The sequence below is a fragment of the Sardina pilchardus genome, chromosome 2 (assembly GCF_963854185.1).
Source record: "Sardina pilchardus chromosome 2, fSarPil1.1, whole genome shotgun sequence".
Lineage (NCBI taxonomy): Eukaryota > Metazoa > Chordata > Actinopteri > Clupeiformes > Clupeidae > Sardina > Sardina pilchardus.
In genome coordinates, this window is record NC_084995.1 from 22,154,569 (window position 1) to 22,172,521 (window position 17,953).

The window sequence follows — 17,953 nt, forward strand, 5'->3', positions numbered from 1 at the left end:
CACACACAGAGAGAGACTGTACTGTACGATTGTACTGTTTACCCAAACAGTATCACAATGGTTTGAGTTTTAGTGGTTTAATGTGTATAGTCTATTATGCATCTATCTGCCTATATTCTTTAGTAGACCAGATAAACCTGCTCAGGCGTATATATTCTAAGCTCCGTTCAGCTTACACAGCATGCATAAACATCAAGGTGCAGCACGGCTAATGAAGATGGAAGCCATTGTCACGTGAAAGGTTGGGTTTCGAGAGCAGTGCGTTTCCCATGGACAACCTGAGGACATCAGTCAGCCCATCAGGGCCCCTCAAAGAGCTGCAACAGAATACAGTCAGCTCCTCGTGGCCAGAGAAGGCTTTCAGCACGCAGGGGCTGTGAGAACAGAGAACATCTCTCTACAGAGGCCCATTGTATCAGAGAGAGAGAGAGAGAGAGTCAGAGAGGGAGAAAGAGAGAGAGAGAAGCTAAGGGAAATAAGAAGTCAGAGCAACAGAGGAAGAGTTGAACCAAAGATACTTTACCAACTCTCTGGTTGAACAGTAACAGGCTGAAATATCATCACTAGTGTCCGCTGCTTTGATGTAGAGCTTATGTGACCCGGTTGGAGAGAGAGGGGGGAGACTCGCAGAGGTCAGGACAGGCCGTCACGCTGAACGCCCTCACATATCCTTCATGGCCACCGTTGGGCTAAACAGGATGTTTTATCCAAATAAAACTCAAGAATTAGTTTATTTGGATTCAACAATTCACATCTCAGTTTGGACGCTGCATCACAGTTAGCTGTGTGTGTGTGTGTGTGTGTGTGTGTGTGTGTTCATCTGTGTGTGTATCTATGCATAACCATATGTGTGTGTGTGTATATCTGCGTGTGTGTGTGTGTGTGTGTGTGTGTGTGTGTGTGTGTGTGTGTGTGTATGTATTCAGAATGATGCTGAAGGATTGCGTGGGAGACTATTTAAGCTGGGTCTTACGGCTCCGGGCATTTTCACTTCAGTGCGGATTTACTCCCTGAGCATTCCCATTCAGTCGGCTGACTCGCACACTTCAGACTCTACCAGGAGTTCTCAATCCCTCACTGGTGATTAAGAAAGGAAATGTTTCAATCTCTCTCCATAAATATGTTATACTTAATGAGCAGTTAACTGTACACTCCATAGATTAATTTTACCATAATCTTTCTTATATTACTATTGCTTTAAACCCAGAACTAATTTGCCTTAGTAGTCCACCGAGCCCCAGACACCATCTCATCAAAATTCAGGGTGATAGAAGGGGTATGAAGCACCCTTCACCTCTGTTAGTGCCAATGACTACGGGGGGAAATTACATTTGATTAACGCTGCATTAAATGGAGCTCTGATGTGCTGTGTCAGTCCCTCAACATAAACTCAACGCAAATGCCAAAGCAATTTCTTAGATTTGGTCGAGTGCTGAGAAAGGCAGAATATTGTTGTGAATATGCCAGAGTCCAGTCATGGATCTGCTTAACGCAGGACTGCTGATCTAGAGTCTGTCCGTCTCTTCAGCTTATAATGAGGGAGGTTTAGATATGACAAGGGTGAGACTGATCCCAAATAAGCACCTAGGCCTACTCATGCATGGTTTTCATCAGGTCCCTTTCCACAGGTATATTAACAGGTTACATATTAATCAAACACCATGCCGTCTGCATTCATAAATCATAATCTAGGTGCTTGATTTTATACACCTGTGGAGAGGGACCTGATGAAACCCATGAATAATAATTTCTCCTATCCAATTACAGTAGGCTACAATGAACTCTTCAAACATAACACTATGAGGATGCAATGCGAGCAAACATTAGCGATGAAATCCGTTTAATTGCATTGTTTTCAATTGTAGTTTCCTGACTGCATCAACGGGAGCAGTGCGATGCAACACAATGTTTTGAGAACTTTTGTTGGACGCCCAGTTTCTATTATCTATCATTCGCTTTGCTCTGCTATTTTGAATGAGAAATATGACGCAATAGAAGGGCTATTTTAACGGATTCAGTAGACAGACATACAGGACAGTCGCTTGCCCGGATCCTATGAGGACATGGTGTAAGGACTGCACTTGGATTCTTTGATAAGGGAACATGAAAGATGACGAAATACGGGCAGATCAAAAAGAGTATTTAAAAATTACTCTTTACCTGTAAAATGGTGGGTGAGTCATCTGACAACACAGTACCTGAGTCTGGGTCTGGTTCTGGTCCGTGGCTTTCTGGGTTCCCCTGCAATCTGGGTCAGAGGAGTACTCAAGGCAGGGAAGACGCCCCTTACTGCCAAGGAAAAACTGCTGGAGGGGTAACATCTCAACATGGCACTTCCAAAGTAATTCCCCAAAAGGTGCCGCGAGGGCCATTTTGAAAGTCAAAGAAGCCCAGTGATTGTAGGCCTATTTTCATTTTTAAAGAGTCCCTACACCTCTGTTAATTTGGACCATGGCACCATGGGAAAATCAGACATGAGTAGAATGGATTTACAATAATGTCATATTTAGTTTCTCAATTTTTACTTTCCAAATCATATTCATTAGGCAAATCACTGCATTCAATTTAGTGCTGTGTGTCATTCTTTGCATTAAATGTTATTCATGGTTTTAAGCATCTCTTGATACATCATTGGAACATATTCTGTAAGAACAGTGCGCATATTCATTCTGCTCATCTCTAATTCTATGCTTGAACTAAAGTAAAGCTCACTGATTGACCGATGACACTGTAGCAATGTTAATGGCATTCTACTCGTCTCCAATTCTATGCTTGAACTAAAGTAAAGCTCTCTGATTGACTGATGACACTGTAGCAATGTTAATGGCTCTTCCTCTCTCCTCTCCTGTCACTATTTGGTGTCATCCTGTCCTTTTCACGGCCCAAGTCTTCAGCCAAATGGTACTGGAAACTGGTACCTGTAAGTCCCACCATCACGTCCTCTATCTTCTCTCCCTCCTGCCCCTGCCCCTGCCCCCTCCCATCCTGATTGGTCTTTTTGCCCCCCTCCCCTTCCTGATTGGTCATTTTTGCCCTCCCCCTGATTGTTATTTTTTTGTAGGCATGTGGGGACCATTGTGACCCTGACTCCCCCAGTCTGGTCCACCCCAGCCCCTTCTCCAGTCCACCTCCGTTGATTTGACCTCTGACCCTTGCCTCCCAGCCCGAATCCACTCCCAGTTTGATACATCGCTCTGACCCCCTCCCTCTGCCGTGATTCCCCCTTTCCAAGACTCCCCCTCCAGCGGACTCTCGAAGTCCAATCCTCCCTTTTTGTTCATTCATATCACTCCCCAGCCACTAACACTGTTTGTTTCTTTTGGATAAAGAGAAAAACATGTTAGACAAACATGGCAATTTTGTCCTATAACAGATTACAGATTAGGATTCATAACGTAACGTATAATTCAGAGCAGTCGTACCAAGACGTGGAATGATTTCTATCTGAGAAATAGGCAGACAGCAGCAGCTTGGACCTAAATACTTGGATGACAGCCTCACTAGAACGCCTCCATCCTCCCTTGCAAACTATTTCAATGTGACAGCTTCACAGGCCTATACGGCTAGACTGAGAATTGAGGCATGAATATAGTGATGTATAGCTGGACCATTGTGGTGTTTCAAAGACGGAGGTGGATTTGATATATTTTAATGTATCTCTCTGCCAAAACGGCATTATTAAAGTCTAAATCATCCCCGCAGATGCTTCAAACCCACTTTGGGATAATTTATAATTCCCGGCTCAGGTTAATGGAAGGTGCTTTCAGCTTAGACTCCCTAGACGTTCTCTCTCTCTCTCTTCCTTTTTTTCTTTCTCTTCCTTTTTCTCTTTCTCCCTCCTTCATTCTCTCTCTCTCTCTCTCTCTCTCTCCCCACCACTACTCAGCAGAAGCCAGTGTAGAATGTCTCGCCTTTGACAGACTGATTAACACGTCTCCCTAAGATGCAGGGGATCCAGAGATCGAATCACTCCCCCTGTATCAACACGAAGGCAGAACAATGCAGATGACTAATGGCAGACCCAGAGTAAAATGTGTTTTCAGAGAGACCCCTGTTGTAAGGGGGAGCAGATAGGGCCGACGCACACACACTAGGTTTCTGCGGCATTAATCAACAAGCCAAGTCATCGCCGCTACTGGCCTCCTCTGCATGCTGTAATACTCCCCGCTGTGTGGTTATTGCCCCTCTTTGCCCTGCTGCAGATAAATAACACACAGCTAAACCACTCCGGAGCCCTCTCTCTCCGTGTGTGTGTGTGTGTGTGTGTGTGTGTGTGTCAGTGTGTGTGTGTGTGTGTGTGTGTCAATGTGTGTGTGTGTGTGTGTGTGTGTGTGTGTGTGTGTGTGTGTGTGTGTGTGTGTGTGTGTGTGTGTGTGTGTGTGTGTGTGTGTGTGTGTGTGTGTGTGTGTGTGTGTGTGTGTGTGTGTGTGTGAAAGAGAGAGAGTGAGAGAGAGAATTGTGTGTGTGAGAAAGAGGGTGTATTGTCTCTTATGAATGTTGTCCATATGCATGCCCCGTTTTGTATGCCTGTGTGTGTGTGTGTTTCTATTTGCATTGCGGAGGTGGCGGGGTGGGGTTGTGTGTAAGTGCCTCTGTTCTCCCTCCGTCTGACTGCGTCTGTGGGCTGTCTCCCTCTACAGTCGCGCCTCAGGAGGGAGGACATCAAGCCAAGGCCGGCTCACTGCCTCCCCCTGGTGGACAACCTGCTGAAGGACAACACCGACGGCTGCGCCCTGGCCGCCCTGCTCCACTTCTACTGCCCCACCTCCGTCAGGCTGGAGGGTAAAGCCAACTTGCCCTCAAAACAACACAGAACGACCGCCACAGCTAGTATCTGATCTCGTGTCAATTTAAAATCCTTTTGGCTTATTTCGCTGGTTTAACATCAATGATGTTGCATGCACTGAAAAAAAAGAACAGCGTGTACTTTTAGCTGTTTCTGCAGCACATTTACATGAAAGGAGCAAAGTATATTGAGGACGAGCTGTACTAGTACCAGACATCAAGAGTCGTAATTATAGATGCAGGATGTCGGAATGACGCAAAGGAAACAGAGAAATATTCCCTTTATGATTTATGCACAAAATCCTAATCCTGAATTATGATAGGAGGATATGCCCCAACACATTGGCAGTGCAAGGGCACCAACATTATGCCCCAACACACTGGCAGTGCCCCAGCAGTCTGTGTTGTCGCCCTTGCGCTGTCAGTGTGTTGGGGCATATCTTTGTCATGTGTCTGCCTCTGCTGATTCAGAAGGGTATTGTAAGCACATACACACACATGCACACATACACACTATCACACACACACGCACAGATACTCGCACACACACTCACACACACACACACACACACACACACACAGCACCCTGAGCTGCTTATGGGACCAGACAGCCTCCCCGCTCCCAGTGTCCCTCAAAGGGCTGTGAGTGACGTGACCCCCCCGGCTTTCAGCACAACTCATCAGCACCAGCAGATAAGGGGCCTGTGGGGGCCTGGGTGCTGGTGTGTGGTGTGCATGGGGGTCTACCGTTGGAAACAAAGAGATTGAATCCTCCTCTGATCTTTAGCTCTCACAGAGGGACTGGTCAAGTTTTGATAAGACAACAAAGCCCTTGTTGGCCTCACACACCCAGGCAGGAAGGGTAGAAGAGAACTGAAGTCGTTAGGAAGTCCAGTGAGATATCGGCCAGATGTGCAGTTCCTTCCTTGTGAGCATGTGAGACCCTGTTTGGAGACAGGTTATGACGTAATTCCCCCAGCAAACGTCTGTTAGATTCCAGGCAGGCCAAACTAAAGGAGGAGGAGGTGGAGGAGGAGAAATATTCTTTTGGCCTGGCCTCCATATTTCAGTTTTCAAACATAAACAGTGCCGGGAGTATCCCCACCCTTAGCCTGCAGTGTGTCTGAGAAAGAGTTTGTTATGTTACGTCACTAACCGTGTGTGTGTTTGTGTGTGTGTGTGTGTGTGTGTGTGTATGTGTGTGTGTGTGTGTGTGTGCCTGTACCCCGCCCCTCTCCATTCCACTCCTCCCCTCCCCTCCCCTCCCCTCCCTCCCACACAGATATCTGCCTGAAGGAGACCATGTCTCTGGCAGACAGCCTGTACAACCTGCAGCTGGTGCAGAGGTTCTGCAGCGACAACCTCAACCGCTGCTGCCACTTCAGCCTGGAGGACATGCTGTACGCCTCCTCCTCCATTAAGGTAGGCCCAACTGGGACGCTCATCTCAGCATTCACTCACTTTTTATATTTTTACTTATATATAAGATATATTATAATATATACTTATATATAATATATAATATATAAATATACATTTTATTTTTTTACAGGCAGAAATGTCAGACATTGTAGCCTCAAATGCTATTCAGAAGGTGTTTTCATGCAAGGCCATTGAGCAAAGGTGCACATTGAATGATGAAGTATACTCTAGACAGTAGGCACTGAAGACATTGTCATAGTGTTGTTGGTAAAATCTTGCTCTGTCTCAAGACTGATGTCTTCGACTTTGATTTAAGCTTCTGGCAAAGCAATGTAATAACTGTTCCTGGAACAGTTAATGCAAATATTGAATTGCATCAGTGGAACACTGTAGATCAGGGGCAAGCAATATTATGGCAAACTGAGCTGTTGTGTGTGCATATCAGTGTTTAAAGTAGTTTGTTAACTGTGTGTGTGTGTGTGTGTGCGTGTGTATGTGTGTGTTTGTGTGTGTGTGTGTGTGTGTGTGTGTGTGTGTGTGTGTGTGTGTGTGTGTGTGTGTGTGTGAGGGAGGGAGAGAGAGAGAGAGTGAGTGAGTGTGTGTAGTCTGCAGTAAATGGAGCATAGAGGAGCATGGTGGTGTTAGGCGCATTTAAAAAGTAGTGTCTGAAGAAGGCTTATGAGTGTTTAAGAAATGACCGTTTGGAGGGAGTGAGTCACGCGAGGTTTGAATGAGGTTGTGTGAGGGGAGGAAACTGGAGGAGGGAACAAGGCTGAGAGAGTGTGTGTGCAAGAGAGAGAGGGGGAGCATGAATGTGTGTGTGTGTGTGTGTGTGTGTGTGTGTGCGTGCGCGAGTGCGTGCGTCCGTGTGTGTGCGCGTGTGCGTATAGTCTGCTCTGTGAACTGCCTACAGTACTGCCAACTCCAATGAGAGGCTGAGTCACCCTAACACAGCATGAGGAGAACACTCACTCCCTCTGGGCTGAAGTTTTCCTCTGCCGGAGGAGGGATTCGGAGGGCTGGCTTCCCCCCCTTCTTTTCCGTCTGTTTCTATATATATGTCCCGTGTTTGTGTCTTTGCCTCCCAGCAACAGCCATGTTGGAAGAAGAAAGTTGCTGGGATTTGTTTTTATATTCAGGCTCAGTTCAGATTCAGAATTTGTTTCAGGGCAAGACAAACATTTTTTTGTCAAATAAGTTTTTAATGAAACGCTTTCCAGTAATGCTGAGCTCACTGCTGAAATATAATGAAGTATATTCTACCGGGGAGGGTTGTGGCTGGATTCCTGATTACTGAGTTAAATGATCATAATCCTGAAGGTCATGGGAGGAGTGCTTAAGGAACAGTCCAGTGAGACGGTATTGCCTGGGGGGTTTTGAACTTTTAAATATCATCATTGCAATTTGTCTTGTTTTCCCCAGATGCTGAGTTTTGAGTTGGGCAGGCTTGTGTGACACAGACCAAGAGTGAAAGGGAGCAAAAGTGTGAAAGCTGTCCATGGGCACATGACATGGGGCAACATGCCATTTGGAAGAGAAAGGGGGAGAGAGAGAGAGAGAGAGAGAGAGAGAGAGAGAGAGAGAGAGAGGGGGACTGAAAGAGAGAAACACAGAGGCAGAGAGAAATCAGGGGAAGAATGATACAGTCAGAAAAAGAGAAGGCGAGAGCAAGAAAAGAGGAGAGAAAAGAGGCTTGGCAGAGCTGTGGTATTCAGGCATTCATCCCACACTGCGTACTGGCGGGCCTCTATGCCTCGTGAATACAAACCAGTTGAGCTCTCATTGGTTGTGAAAAGCAACAGAACGCATCACATGCACACAGAGACTGATTTCAATTCATTAACACAAGCCAAACAATTTAGTAAGGTGGTCTTATTTAACCATTTGTCGCTGAGAGAATGAGTTTGAACAGTGAGGTGTTTGTACAGTACAGTTCAGTGCTTCCTACAGTCACTGGTGTAGTCGCACAGTTTTATGTGCATCAGAATTTCACAAAAGCATTTAAATGGGCATCGTATTTGGACCTTTAAACAGTGAGGATGGCCTGAGTTGATTTGGCTTCTTCTGAGCACAAGGCTTATGCAACGGCAGAGATCTGAATGGCTTTAGTCTTTGACACCCGAACAAACAAATTCTGCTTGTTACAGTGTAAATAATGAGCTTCAATGTGTGTGACAAAGCTCTGTTGTTTAGAGATGCTCAAGAGATGAATTGTGACTTGTGGAGACATCCTCCGGACAATCTTGGCAACTACAATTGGAGCGCACTAACTCTTGTTTGGGGGAAAACACACACTGTCCTTTTTGTTCTGAGGGAGCTTTTTTGATTTGTCTCCATAATCTGTTCTCATTGGTCGCTGCTGTGTCTGTGTGTATGTGTGTGTGTACCCTGCAGGGTAACTACCTTGTGTTTATGGCCGAACTGTTCTGGTGGTTTGAAGTGGTGAAGCCCTCCTTTGTACAGCCCCGTTCCCTCGATGCCAAAGGTGAGCATATCCGACTGCAGACTGCTGCACCGTGTTTGTGTGTGTGGCTTTATTATCTTGTTGAAAGATTTGTAATTGTGAAGCGGTTTGTTTGTTTTTGTTTGTTCCAGAGCTGACACAGTCGTCAACAAAAATGGCTCCCATTTCCAAAGCCAAACCCAGCTTCATGGGGAGATCATGCAGTCCTGAACAGCCATGGTGTGTATGTTTGATATTTGTACTGGTAGTTAAACTTTTTAAATCATTTCAATCTGTAGAAAAGAGCATTGAAGTATTTTCAGTTAACCTGGTGCTTCTTTTTTTTTGTTTTAAATTTTGGCAGCTCACAACCAAATGTTGCTCCCGCAGGTAAGTGATTAGCTATTAAGCTGTTTTGCAGGTTTTACATACTTTCTAAATGGTCTCCTTGCTAAAGTAATATGCAAGCATATTATTTTGCAGCGCTTAATTTTTGGCTGAAAGAGATTTTGCCTTTTCATTGCAGCTCTGATAAAGCGTTCATCCTCCATGTCTTATGTGGACGGCTGCGTGGGAACGTGGCCCAAAGAGAAACGGTGAGACGCATTCTTAGCATTACTGTGAACTCCTAGATAATACATTATTTAATGTATTTACTACATTTTATGAATGTCAAATAAGGATAAGTGAGATCATGGCTCCCAAGGGCATTTCATTTACTATAAAAGTGTTTTAAATAGTATTAGTTACAGTTACTAAAACTAATGAATTAATTATTAATTAATATAGTAAATTAAATTGTAAATAGTATTTCATTATTTCAGTGGTGTTTTGGAGCTATGGAGCGATATTGTTTTTATGGAGCTTTTGGTGATTTTGTAAGTGTCATGAAATGACTTCCTTACCCCTCATCCAGGTCCTCAGCTCACGGCATCTCGTTTGAGATCCCCTTTGACGACGCAGTGGTGCCCACTCAGCCAGGGTCCACGGGTCGGGGAATGACCCGCTCCGCCAGTACAGAGGGCCTGGGCTACAGGGTGCACCAGGCTAACCGGAACATCCGCCGGAACCTCTCCTTCCAGCCCGTCAACGGCCAGGACGGCTACATCCAGGAGGAGAGTGATGATGCTGCTCTGTCCTTCAGACGAGCAGGAAGGCCCCGCATCAGGACCGATGCAAAGTAAGACACTCACCTTGTGTCCTGTTGAGTTGGGCTCTGCAGTGGGAGTGTCTGTGATGTGTGCCAACTATCCAGTTAACTAACAGTTAGCGGTGAGGGAATGTTACATGAGATATGATTTGACAGGGGCATTTGGCTAACTCAATGCCACGGTCTCATCAGGACATTGATACTCTTGTGGGAACAGGTTGCGTGTGATGTAAAAGATACATTTGGCACCAGTGCTGATGGTGTGAGCAGATGTTACATTGGTTTGCAGATATTACATGGCACTTTGTAAAGCTTATTGGTGCGTAAATTCTAGTGCCTGTCCACATTTTCATATAAAGTGATGTAATTTGTGCCTTGGACATAGCACATTCGTGTGAGAAGGAATGTGTCATTGTGAATGCAATGTGATTTTTCGAATGCAATGTGAAATGATATCCATTTGAGACTGCAGAAGGCACAATAGAAATGTTCAAACTGTCATTTGGTTTATACTATTGCCATTAAAATGATTCATTTTCCTCTAAAGTTTCCTCTGTGTTTGCATGCTGTGTTCATGTACCCGGATGCACTGAGCAGCCTTTTCAGCCGTTTCCAAATGCGGTTTTATGAAATATTTTTTCTTGAGAGCCATATCTGTCCACCCCTCACGTCATTTAATCTAAATCGACGTGAGGATTTCTGACACATCTGAGATACTACTGACATGTCATAAAGACAGCCATCTAATTTGTACATTTTCACTCAGGTATTCTAATGGACTGCTGCCGGAGGACCACTCTCCCCAGCCCAGCACTCCCAGCATAGAGGAGGCCCTGAAGATCATCCACGACTCAGAGAGGACCCATGGCAGCCTCCCGTCAGGAAGTGGGGGTAGCAGCTTCTTCCTGCATGGCCACGAAATGGGGGATCCTGTCGACCACGCCAACCATGACAACGGAGGCGACGAGCCTGGAGACCTCGGCTCCAAGGGACGGGCGGATGACGGGGACCTGAACTCTACGTCCACAGAGGTGGACACGGGCATCCACGTGAGGACGGAGGACATTCAGGACGGGCAGGACGAGGACTCGTCGCTGAAGGACTACTCGGACATGGACCAGGACTGCGAGGTGCGGTCGTGCCCGCTGCCGGAGACGTCGAGCTCCTGCGCCAGCCTGATGGGCGCGCGCTCGCTGGGCTGCGGCAGCCCGGCCTCGTCCACGGGCTCCGGCGTGCGCATGACCAGCTTCGCTGAGCAGAAGTTCCGCAAGCGGAACCAAGCGGAGGGACGGAACAGCGGGAGCAACACGCCCGACAGCGCCGAGCTCAATCTGCCGAACGCGCCGTCACCGGCCCCGGCGGTGTCGCCGCCGTTCGCGGCGCTCACCCCCGAGGTGCGGAGCCCCGCGCGGCCGACCTCGTCCCGCGACCCCGGCCACATCCTCGCCTCGGAGATGGTGCACCTGAAGATGAAACTCGAGGAGAAGCGGCGCGCCATCGAGGCGCAGAAGAAGAAGGTGGAGGCGGCGTTCACGCGGCACCGGCAGAAGATGGGCCGCACCGCCTTCCTCAACGTGGTCCGCCGCAAGGGCGGCTCCACCTCCCCCTCCCCCGTGGCCGAGACGGCAAGCTCCCCGGGCGTCTTCGCCAAGCCCCCTTCCCCTTCGCCTGTAGCGGACGCCCCGTCGGTCCAGAGGCCGGCCCCCAGCAGTGCTAGCGGCGGCAGCGGCGCGGGGCTGGAGCGGTGCAAGCCGGACGGCGCGGCGCCCAAGTCCCCCGTGGAGGACGGCGGCGCCGAGGTGGACCTGACGGAGTACACGCGCACCATCGAGCGCCTGAACACGTCGCTCGGCTTTCTGCAGTCCGAGATGCAGCGGCTGGCCCGCCAGCAGGAGACCATCATGCAGATGCGAGACCACCAGGGCAGCCAGGCCTGGGTCATCTCCCCGCCGTCGCAGCCCTCGCCGCAGAGGCAGCTGCGGGAGCTGCGCAGCAGCAGCGTGGTGGGTCGCGGCGGCTCCGTGGGCTCGCTCTCGCCCATCCTCTCGTCCTCGGCCACCGGCGGCGGAGGCACGGGCACGGGGTCCCCGCGCGTCACGCACCGCTCCCCGAGCACCATCAAGAGGAAGTCGGCCTCCTTCCACGCCCGGACGCCGCGCACGCCGCGCCCCAGCGAGCTGAAGATCACGCCGTTCAGCCGCATGCTCAACACGCCCCAGTCGGTGGACAGCCTGCCCAGGCTGCGGCGCTTCTCGCCCAGCCAGACGCAGACCACCTCCTTCGCCTACCTGGGGCACGACGCCCGGCCCACGGCCCAGCGAACGCAGTCGGTGGACAGCCCCGCCCAGGGAGCGGGCAGCGAGCAGGAGCTCAAGGACAGGGGACAGGCCGCGGATCAAGCCAAAGACGACGACCCTGAGGGGGCAGACGCGGCCGGAGAGCCGGAGAAGAGCCAGGCCGCTCCAGCTGGAGTAGAAGCAGCAGAGAAGAAGGAGAAACCGAAGGAAGTAGAAAGTGCCGGAAAGAAAACGGTCAGAAACGGATCAGTTGCTGAGGTGCTTTCTCAGCCACTGTCTGAGGCAGCGAAGACGACAACGGGCACAACCAGTGTCAATAACAAGCAGGCCCAACCCAGGAAGGACCTGGTAGAGGTGCCGCTGTCCGTGCTGAAGCCCGAGGATGGACAGGAGTCTGGCCTGGAGTCCGGCACTGATGGAGAACCAGGACTGGAGAACCGTGACCAAAAGATGTGCTGTGGGTTCTTTTACAGGGTAAGTCCGTCAGGAGACAGAGATGGTAAACTCAGGCCTCAGGAAGTAAAATACCTATTGTTGTTTATTTGTTCCAACATTTCGCTAAACCAGCTGATTTGAATTAGCTCAACATGTCAGCGAGATAGGCCAGCTCGTTAGTAGTAGTGCCCTCTGTGTTAAGGGCACAGTTAGAATCATAAAAAGGGCAGGACTTACATTTCTGAAGTTTTCCAACCCCTCAGCAAGTCATCCTGAAAAGAACAGTGAGATTGGCCTTTTATGACTCTGAATGCCATGTTACATAACCCTCCTCCTAATTGGTGACATTGTTTATCATGGGGATCTGAGCAATGTGTGCTCATTCTGGGGAGGTGGGCACTGGGCATCAGCATGTGTGCAGTGAACTGGCAAATTGAATTCATTTGCAAATGAAGACAATACTATGCAAATGTAGGGCAGAGACAGCCAGTCAGAGAGAGTCAGTAGACTCTGGGTGATGCAGACTGATGCATTATGGGGAGGCAGCTCTGCTGCTGAGCCTTTTGCCTTGAAGTGGGCCAGAGCCTCATGACTTATTGAAGCGTGGCAGCATGTTGCTGCAGCACACGGCCTCTGACTTAAAGAGCCAGAAACAGATTTCGTTTCACAATATATATGAGCTCAACAGCCAGTGATATATGACACACTATATATGAGCTCAGCAGCCAATCAAATTACACTCCTGTATTCCCTTTTGTGCTACCAAAGGATTGAGTGGATTGGTTGGGATTGTTTACAGCTCAGTTTGAACCACTGTGTTCATTTACTAATTACAGGCCCAGGACTGTTTCAGTGGAAACATTGACCAGCTAGAGCACCATGAGAACCAATTCACTGAATCTGACAATACGTGTATGGCCCGGTTTATATCGCCGTGGTCTGCATACACATTTAAGAGATCACAGGCATAATATCACAATCACAGCAGATGCCAGTGATCACTTCTGTGGCAATTTAGTTTTATCTGGCCATCCACAGCACCACCACATGTACCTTTCAGAAATTTAATTTGGAATACATCCATTAGAATAAAAAAAAGACCATCTACAACCTGCCCCAGCAGGGTCTCATGTTGAATTATAACAGGCAGAAATCAAGCGTGTACAATGAGATGATGTGACAGGGAGTGGCATGAGGTCTCAAACCCTGAGGCAGTTTCTCTTATTTTCTGCCACTGACTGACTAAACTGACTGTGGCTGTTGCGGCTGCTCTGCCTGCGATTCCCAGGATGACCAGCAGGGGGAGGAGGACATGGCCCAGAAGCGGGCGGCCCTGCTGGAGAAGAGGCAGAGGAGGGAGAGGGAGACGCAGCAGAAGAGACAGCAGCTGGAGGCCGAGCTGGAGCAGAAGAAAGAAGCGGCACGGTAAGACCGACGGACGGGCCACAGGCTGGAGAGAGCATAGCAGGAACTGAAAGCTTCTACCTCGTTAGTTGAAGCATCCCTAGAGGGAGTGCGTCCCCCTCCTGTCAGAACCTGTTCTAGGTATAGCTAACACAGTGATGTAACCAAATGATGTCATGTGTTCATCCAGCTTTTGAGCAGAAATGCTCGTAATTCTTACACAGTGAAATATCGCATTTATTGACTGTGACCTTTGGTCGACATCAGTGAAGATGTCACTGCCAAGACTGGAACATTTTTTGACACAATGGAGTTTTCAGTGGAGGTGGATGCTTGTCCCAGATCCTGCTGCCTGATTATTTCATTTTTTTAAAGTCTCATGACTCACTGTGTCAGCCTCTACAGCCAAAGCTAAGAGCGGTGTCCTGTGATTAGATTTGTGAGATATCACGCCTCAAATATTACATGCACACAGTAGTACACACAGTACAAACATACACACCTCACTTTCAGCACAGATACCTCACTTTCATTTACATTCATCCTCTGAGGGTTTCACTTAACACAGATTTGACATTCCTCTGTCTCTCCCTTCTTCTCCCTCTCATTCTTTCCTCCTCCTTTTCTCTGGCTCTCCTTCTGTCTTTCCATATTTGACATCTTTCTCTCACTCTTATTCTCTCTCCTTCACTCTCTCTCTCTCTCTTTCTTACACACTCTCTACACAACTGGAATATCCCCATGTCTGTGTCTGTGTCACACTCACACTCTTCCCCCTGACTGGTGTTCTGCTCTTCCCCTTGGTCCTCTAGGCTGAAAGCTGAGGAGGAGAAAACGAAGCGTGAGGATGAAAAAGCACGTAGGGACTACATTAAGAACGAATACCTGAGGAGGAAGCAGCTCAAGCTGATGGACGACATGGACAGCGTCATCAAGCCCCGCCCCGCCAGCATCAAGAAGAAGCCCCGCCCCAAGTCTATGCACAGAGACATCATGGAGTCTCCGAAGCCACCAATCAAGACCACAGGTATGGCTTTGTAGAGGAGGATCTCCTCAATGATGAAGCCCTGCTGAGGGATTGAATGTCTTTGCTTTTGAGGGGTGGAATAACGTGATTGTGGCAATAATGGAGTTGGCTCTGAAAATCAAGTGTTAAATCAACTACATCAACGTCTGTAGGGAAAAAAACAGATCTCGAGTGCTCAAGTCTGGGGACTTTGAGTCTTTAGTTCTCAAGTCTATCTCATCCATGAGTTGAGATCTAGGTGATCTCTAGCAGAGCATGTCAGCACTCAGCAGTAACTGCAATAGTGTTTAAAGGACAATGCCATGAGTCCTGTACATCAGACATGAGAGCATATTTTGATATTTATTCTGTTGGATGTGTGTCTTTGTTTCACCTCTGTATGTGTATGTGTTTTTAAGGGTCCCGGCCTCGTGGATATTCAGTGTCCAGCCTTTCGCTCGCATCTTTGAACCTTGCAGACAATGAAAGTGTCCAGTCTGACAAGAGAACTCCTCGGTAAGCCTGCTTAGCGTCTTGTCACATAAAGACCCCTGTATTGCATATACTCACTCTCTGTCTGCACAATGCATAATCTCTTAGTAGTTTGAATACTGTACATTTGTTGGACACGTTGCCCGAATCTCTATAAAACTGCACTAAATCTTAATCTTTCTGTCTTTTGTAACCCTCTTCTAACCCTCGTCTTGCCTCTGAACTCTCAGAAGCAGTAAATTGTCTGCTGGCAATTTACGCTTCTTTTTGAATTCTCCAAAAGTGAAAAAGGGAAGGTTAGTCTCTTCAGTAAGGACAGTCACCTCATTATATCCGCCTGTCATTCGAAAAACAAGCTAGATATTCTTTTTTTGTTTTGCAGATATGCAAAACAAATGTACTCATATAATAGTATAACAAAAATCACATTAGTAGTGAGACCAGTTCAGGAAACATCATGATATAATAGATTGGGAAAAAAAGATTCCTTATAAGATGAGGACTTCACTTTCTATGGATGTCATTTTATTTTTTGTGTGACTTTTTTGACATTTGTTTTAAGTCAATTTATGATGTGATAACTATAAAACAGCTAACATGTTCAATGGCTACATAATGTGCCTATACGAGCGCTGTCTTCAATTTCAACACCAGTCATGTAAAACACAGAGCTACATTTGCCAATTCAGAACCACTGCCTTTGCTTCATTTAATGGCTTCACTGCATCCATTTCAGCTTTTTGACTCCAGCGCAGCATTCATGCTTCTGCTTCGAGCGCTAATGCCTCCAGCTGGTCACTGGTTTCAGTGCTGGTCAGACTCTCTGCGTGTGTGAGAGTCCGCTTTCATAAAACTGCCTCAAGACGTTTAGCTCTGCCATCGCCACTGCTCTTGCTTCCACCACTACACCGAACAGAATGTATAAATACTGCTACTAGATAGCTAAAGCTCTCTGTGTATGTGTGTGTGTGTGTGTGTGTGTGTGTGTGTGTGTGTGTGTGTGTGTTTGTGTGCACGCGCATGTGTGTGTGTGTGTGACCACCTCCAGGCCAGACTCTGCAGAAGGATACCTGTCTCCCTGTCAGTCTGTGAGCCGAAATGGGGAGAATTGGGAGAATGAGTCCACCACCTCATCTGTGGCATCCAACACTGAGTATACAGGTACCCTCAGCTCAGCTTTCAATCAGACAGGACTTAAACATGATGATGATGGCCCATTATATCCAATCTTCAAAGCTTATTTCATTAGGAATCTCTGTGCATGCCCGTTAACCAGTTTCAAGAGCTGCTATCGGGAGCCATTTTTCACGAGATGATAAAGAAATAACTGAAAAATGAATGTCAAGGGCAACTGTAACTTCTTTGCCTTTTAAAGGTGCATTCCCTCTATATTGTATGTTCATATTGTACTTTGTTGCAAAATGCATATTTAGTTTGTTTATTGTATGTATTGCACCTCTGAACTGTAGGGGGACCCTGAGAGCACAATGTTCTTTACTGCTGCTTTAATTTTGTCATCGGTTGACCCCATTCAACCATATTTGTATTACACCGTTCAGTTATGGGCACTGCATACTGTTAGAGGGTGGTGACGAGTGCTGTTTACCTGATGAAGTGAAAGCTTAGTAAATATGGTCAAAGACACAATGCGCTTTCTGTGGACCGATAAAGGTGATATTCACGCTACCTTTGTACATCTGTCCCTGATGTACTAAAAATACATGACTTTGTCTCATTCTATTTCAGGGCCAAAGTTATACAAGGAGCTAAGCTCCAAATCCAACAAATACATCATTCAGAACGCACTAGCCCACTGCTGCCTGGCTGGCAAGGTCAATGAGGGTCAGAAAAACAAGATACTGGAGGTAAGCCATGATTTGTAAAAAAAAAGTTTCACTTTCGATTAAAAGGTTTGTTACTGGGGAGGGCGCTATGGTACAACACTTTTACCGTATACGGGTCCAAGTGCCCATGGAGACCCGGGTCATTTCTTGATCTCCCCTCATTTCTCTCTCCAAGTCATTTCCTGTCAGTCTGTCACTGTCCTATCAAACTTAAAGGCAAAAAGCCCCAATATACTATATTTTTTACTCCAAGTGTACTGTGATTAGGGATGTAACGATTACCGGTGTGACGGTAAACCATGATAAAAAATGTTGACGATAACAATTACCGTGTTCATTTCGAATATCATTATTATCACGGTTGATACTACGGTGTGATAACCGCGTGTTTAATTCCTCCCAGCTTCATCCGAGCCTGCATTTGACACAAGCTGAAGGCTACTATGAAACAAAACTTTACCTTGCTAATTCTGTTGTCTAATTGATGGATTTAACCATGATTCGGATAAGGCTACACCTGCTTTTAAAGGGCGCAACATTTTCACCCCAAAACGTGCGCTTTATCATGTAGCCACTCTGCGTCTTTTTATGTAGGCCTACACGTTCACATTAAATCTAGGCTATTTCACTAACGTTATCAGGAGAATGCCGTGAAGTTTTATGTTGAGCGCTGGG

At 47.3% G+C, this 17,953-nt stretch overlaps 1 protein-coding gene across 2 annotated transcripts in view; it reads left to right on the top strand.

Annotated features, from left to right (window-relative positions):
- camsap2b (calmodulin regulated spectrin-associated protein family, member 2b) overlaps positions 1-17,953 on the top strand; it is a 37,600-nt gene that overhangs the window by 16,595 nt on the left and 3,052 nt on the right. The window contains exons 5-18 of one of the 2 annotated variants that reach the window (XM_062522024.1): positions 4,641-4,782; positions 6,068-6,207; positions 8,602-8,692; positions 8,803-8,890; positions 9,015-9,040; positions 9,177-9,246; positions 9,567-9,830; positions 10,567-12,571; positions 13,821-13,957; positions 14,749-14,963; positions 15,362-15,458; positions 15,665-15,730; positions 16,483-16,595; positions 17,181-17,299. In XM_062522024.1, coding sequence (XP_062378008.1) covers positions 4,641-4,782; positions 6,068-6,207; positions 8,602-8,692; positions 8,803-8,890; positions 9,015-9,040; positions 9,177-9,246; positions 9,567-9,830; positions 10,567-12,571; positions 13,821-13,957; positions 14,749-14,963; positions 15,362-15,458; positions 15,665-15,730; positions 16,483-16,595; positions 17,181-17,299 — 3,573 coding nt within the window. The remainder of the gene's footprint in view (positions 1-4,640; positions 4,783-6,067; positions 6,208-8,601; positions 8,693-8,802; positions 8,891-9,014; positions 9,041-9,176; positions 9,247-9,566; positions 9,831-10,566; positions 12,572-13,820; positions 13,958-14,748; positions 14,964-15,361; positions 15,459-15,664; positions 15,731-16,482; positions 16,596-17,180; positions 17,300-17,953) is intronic. The other variant, XM_062522025.1, reaches the window with a different exon arrangement.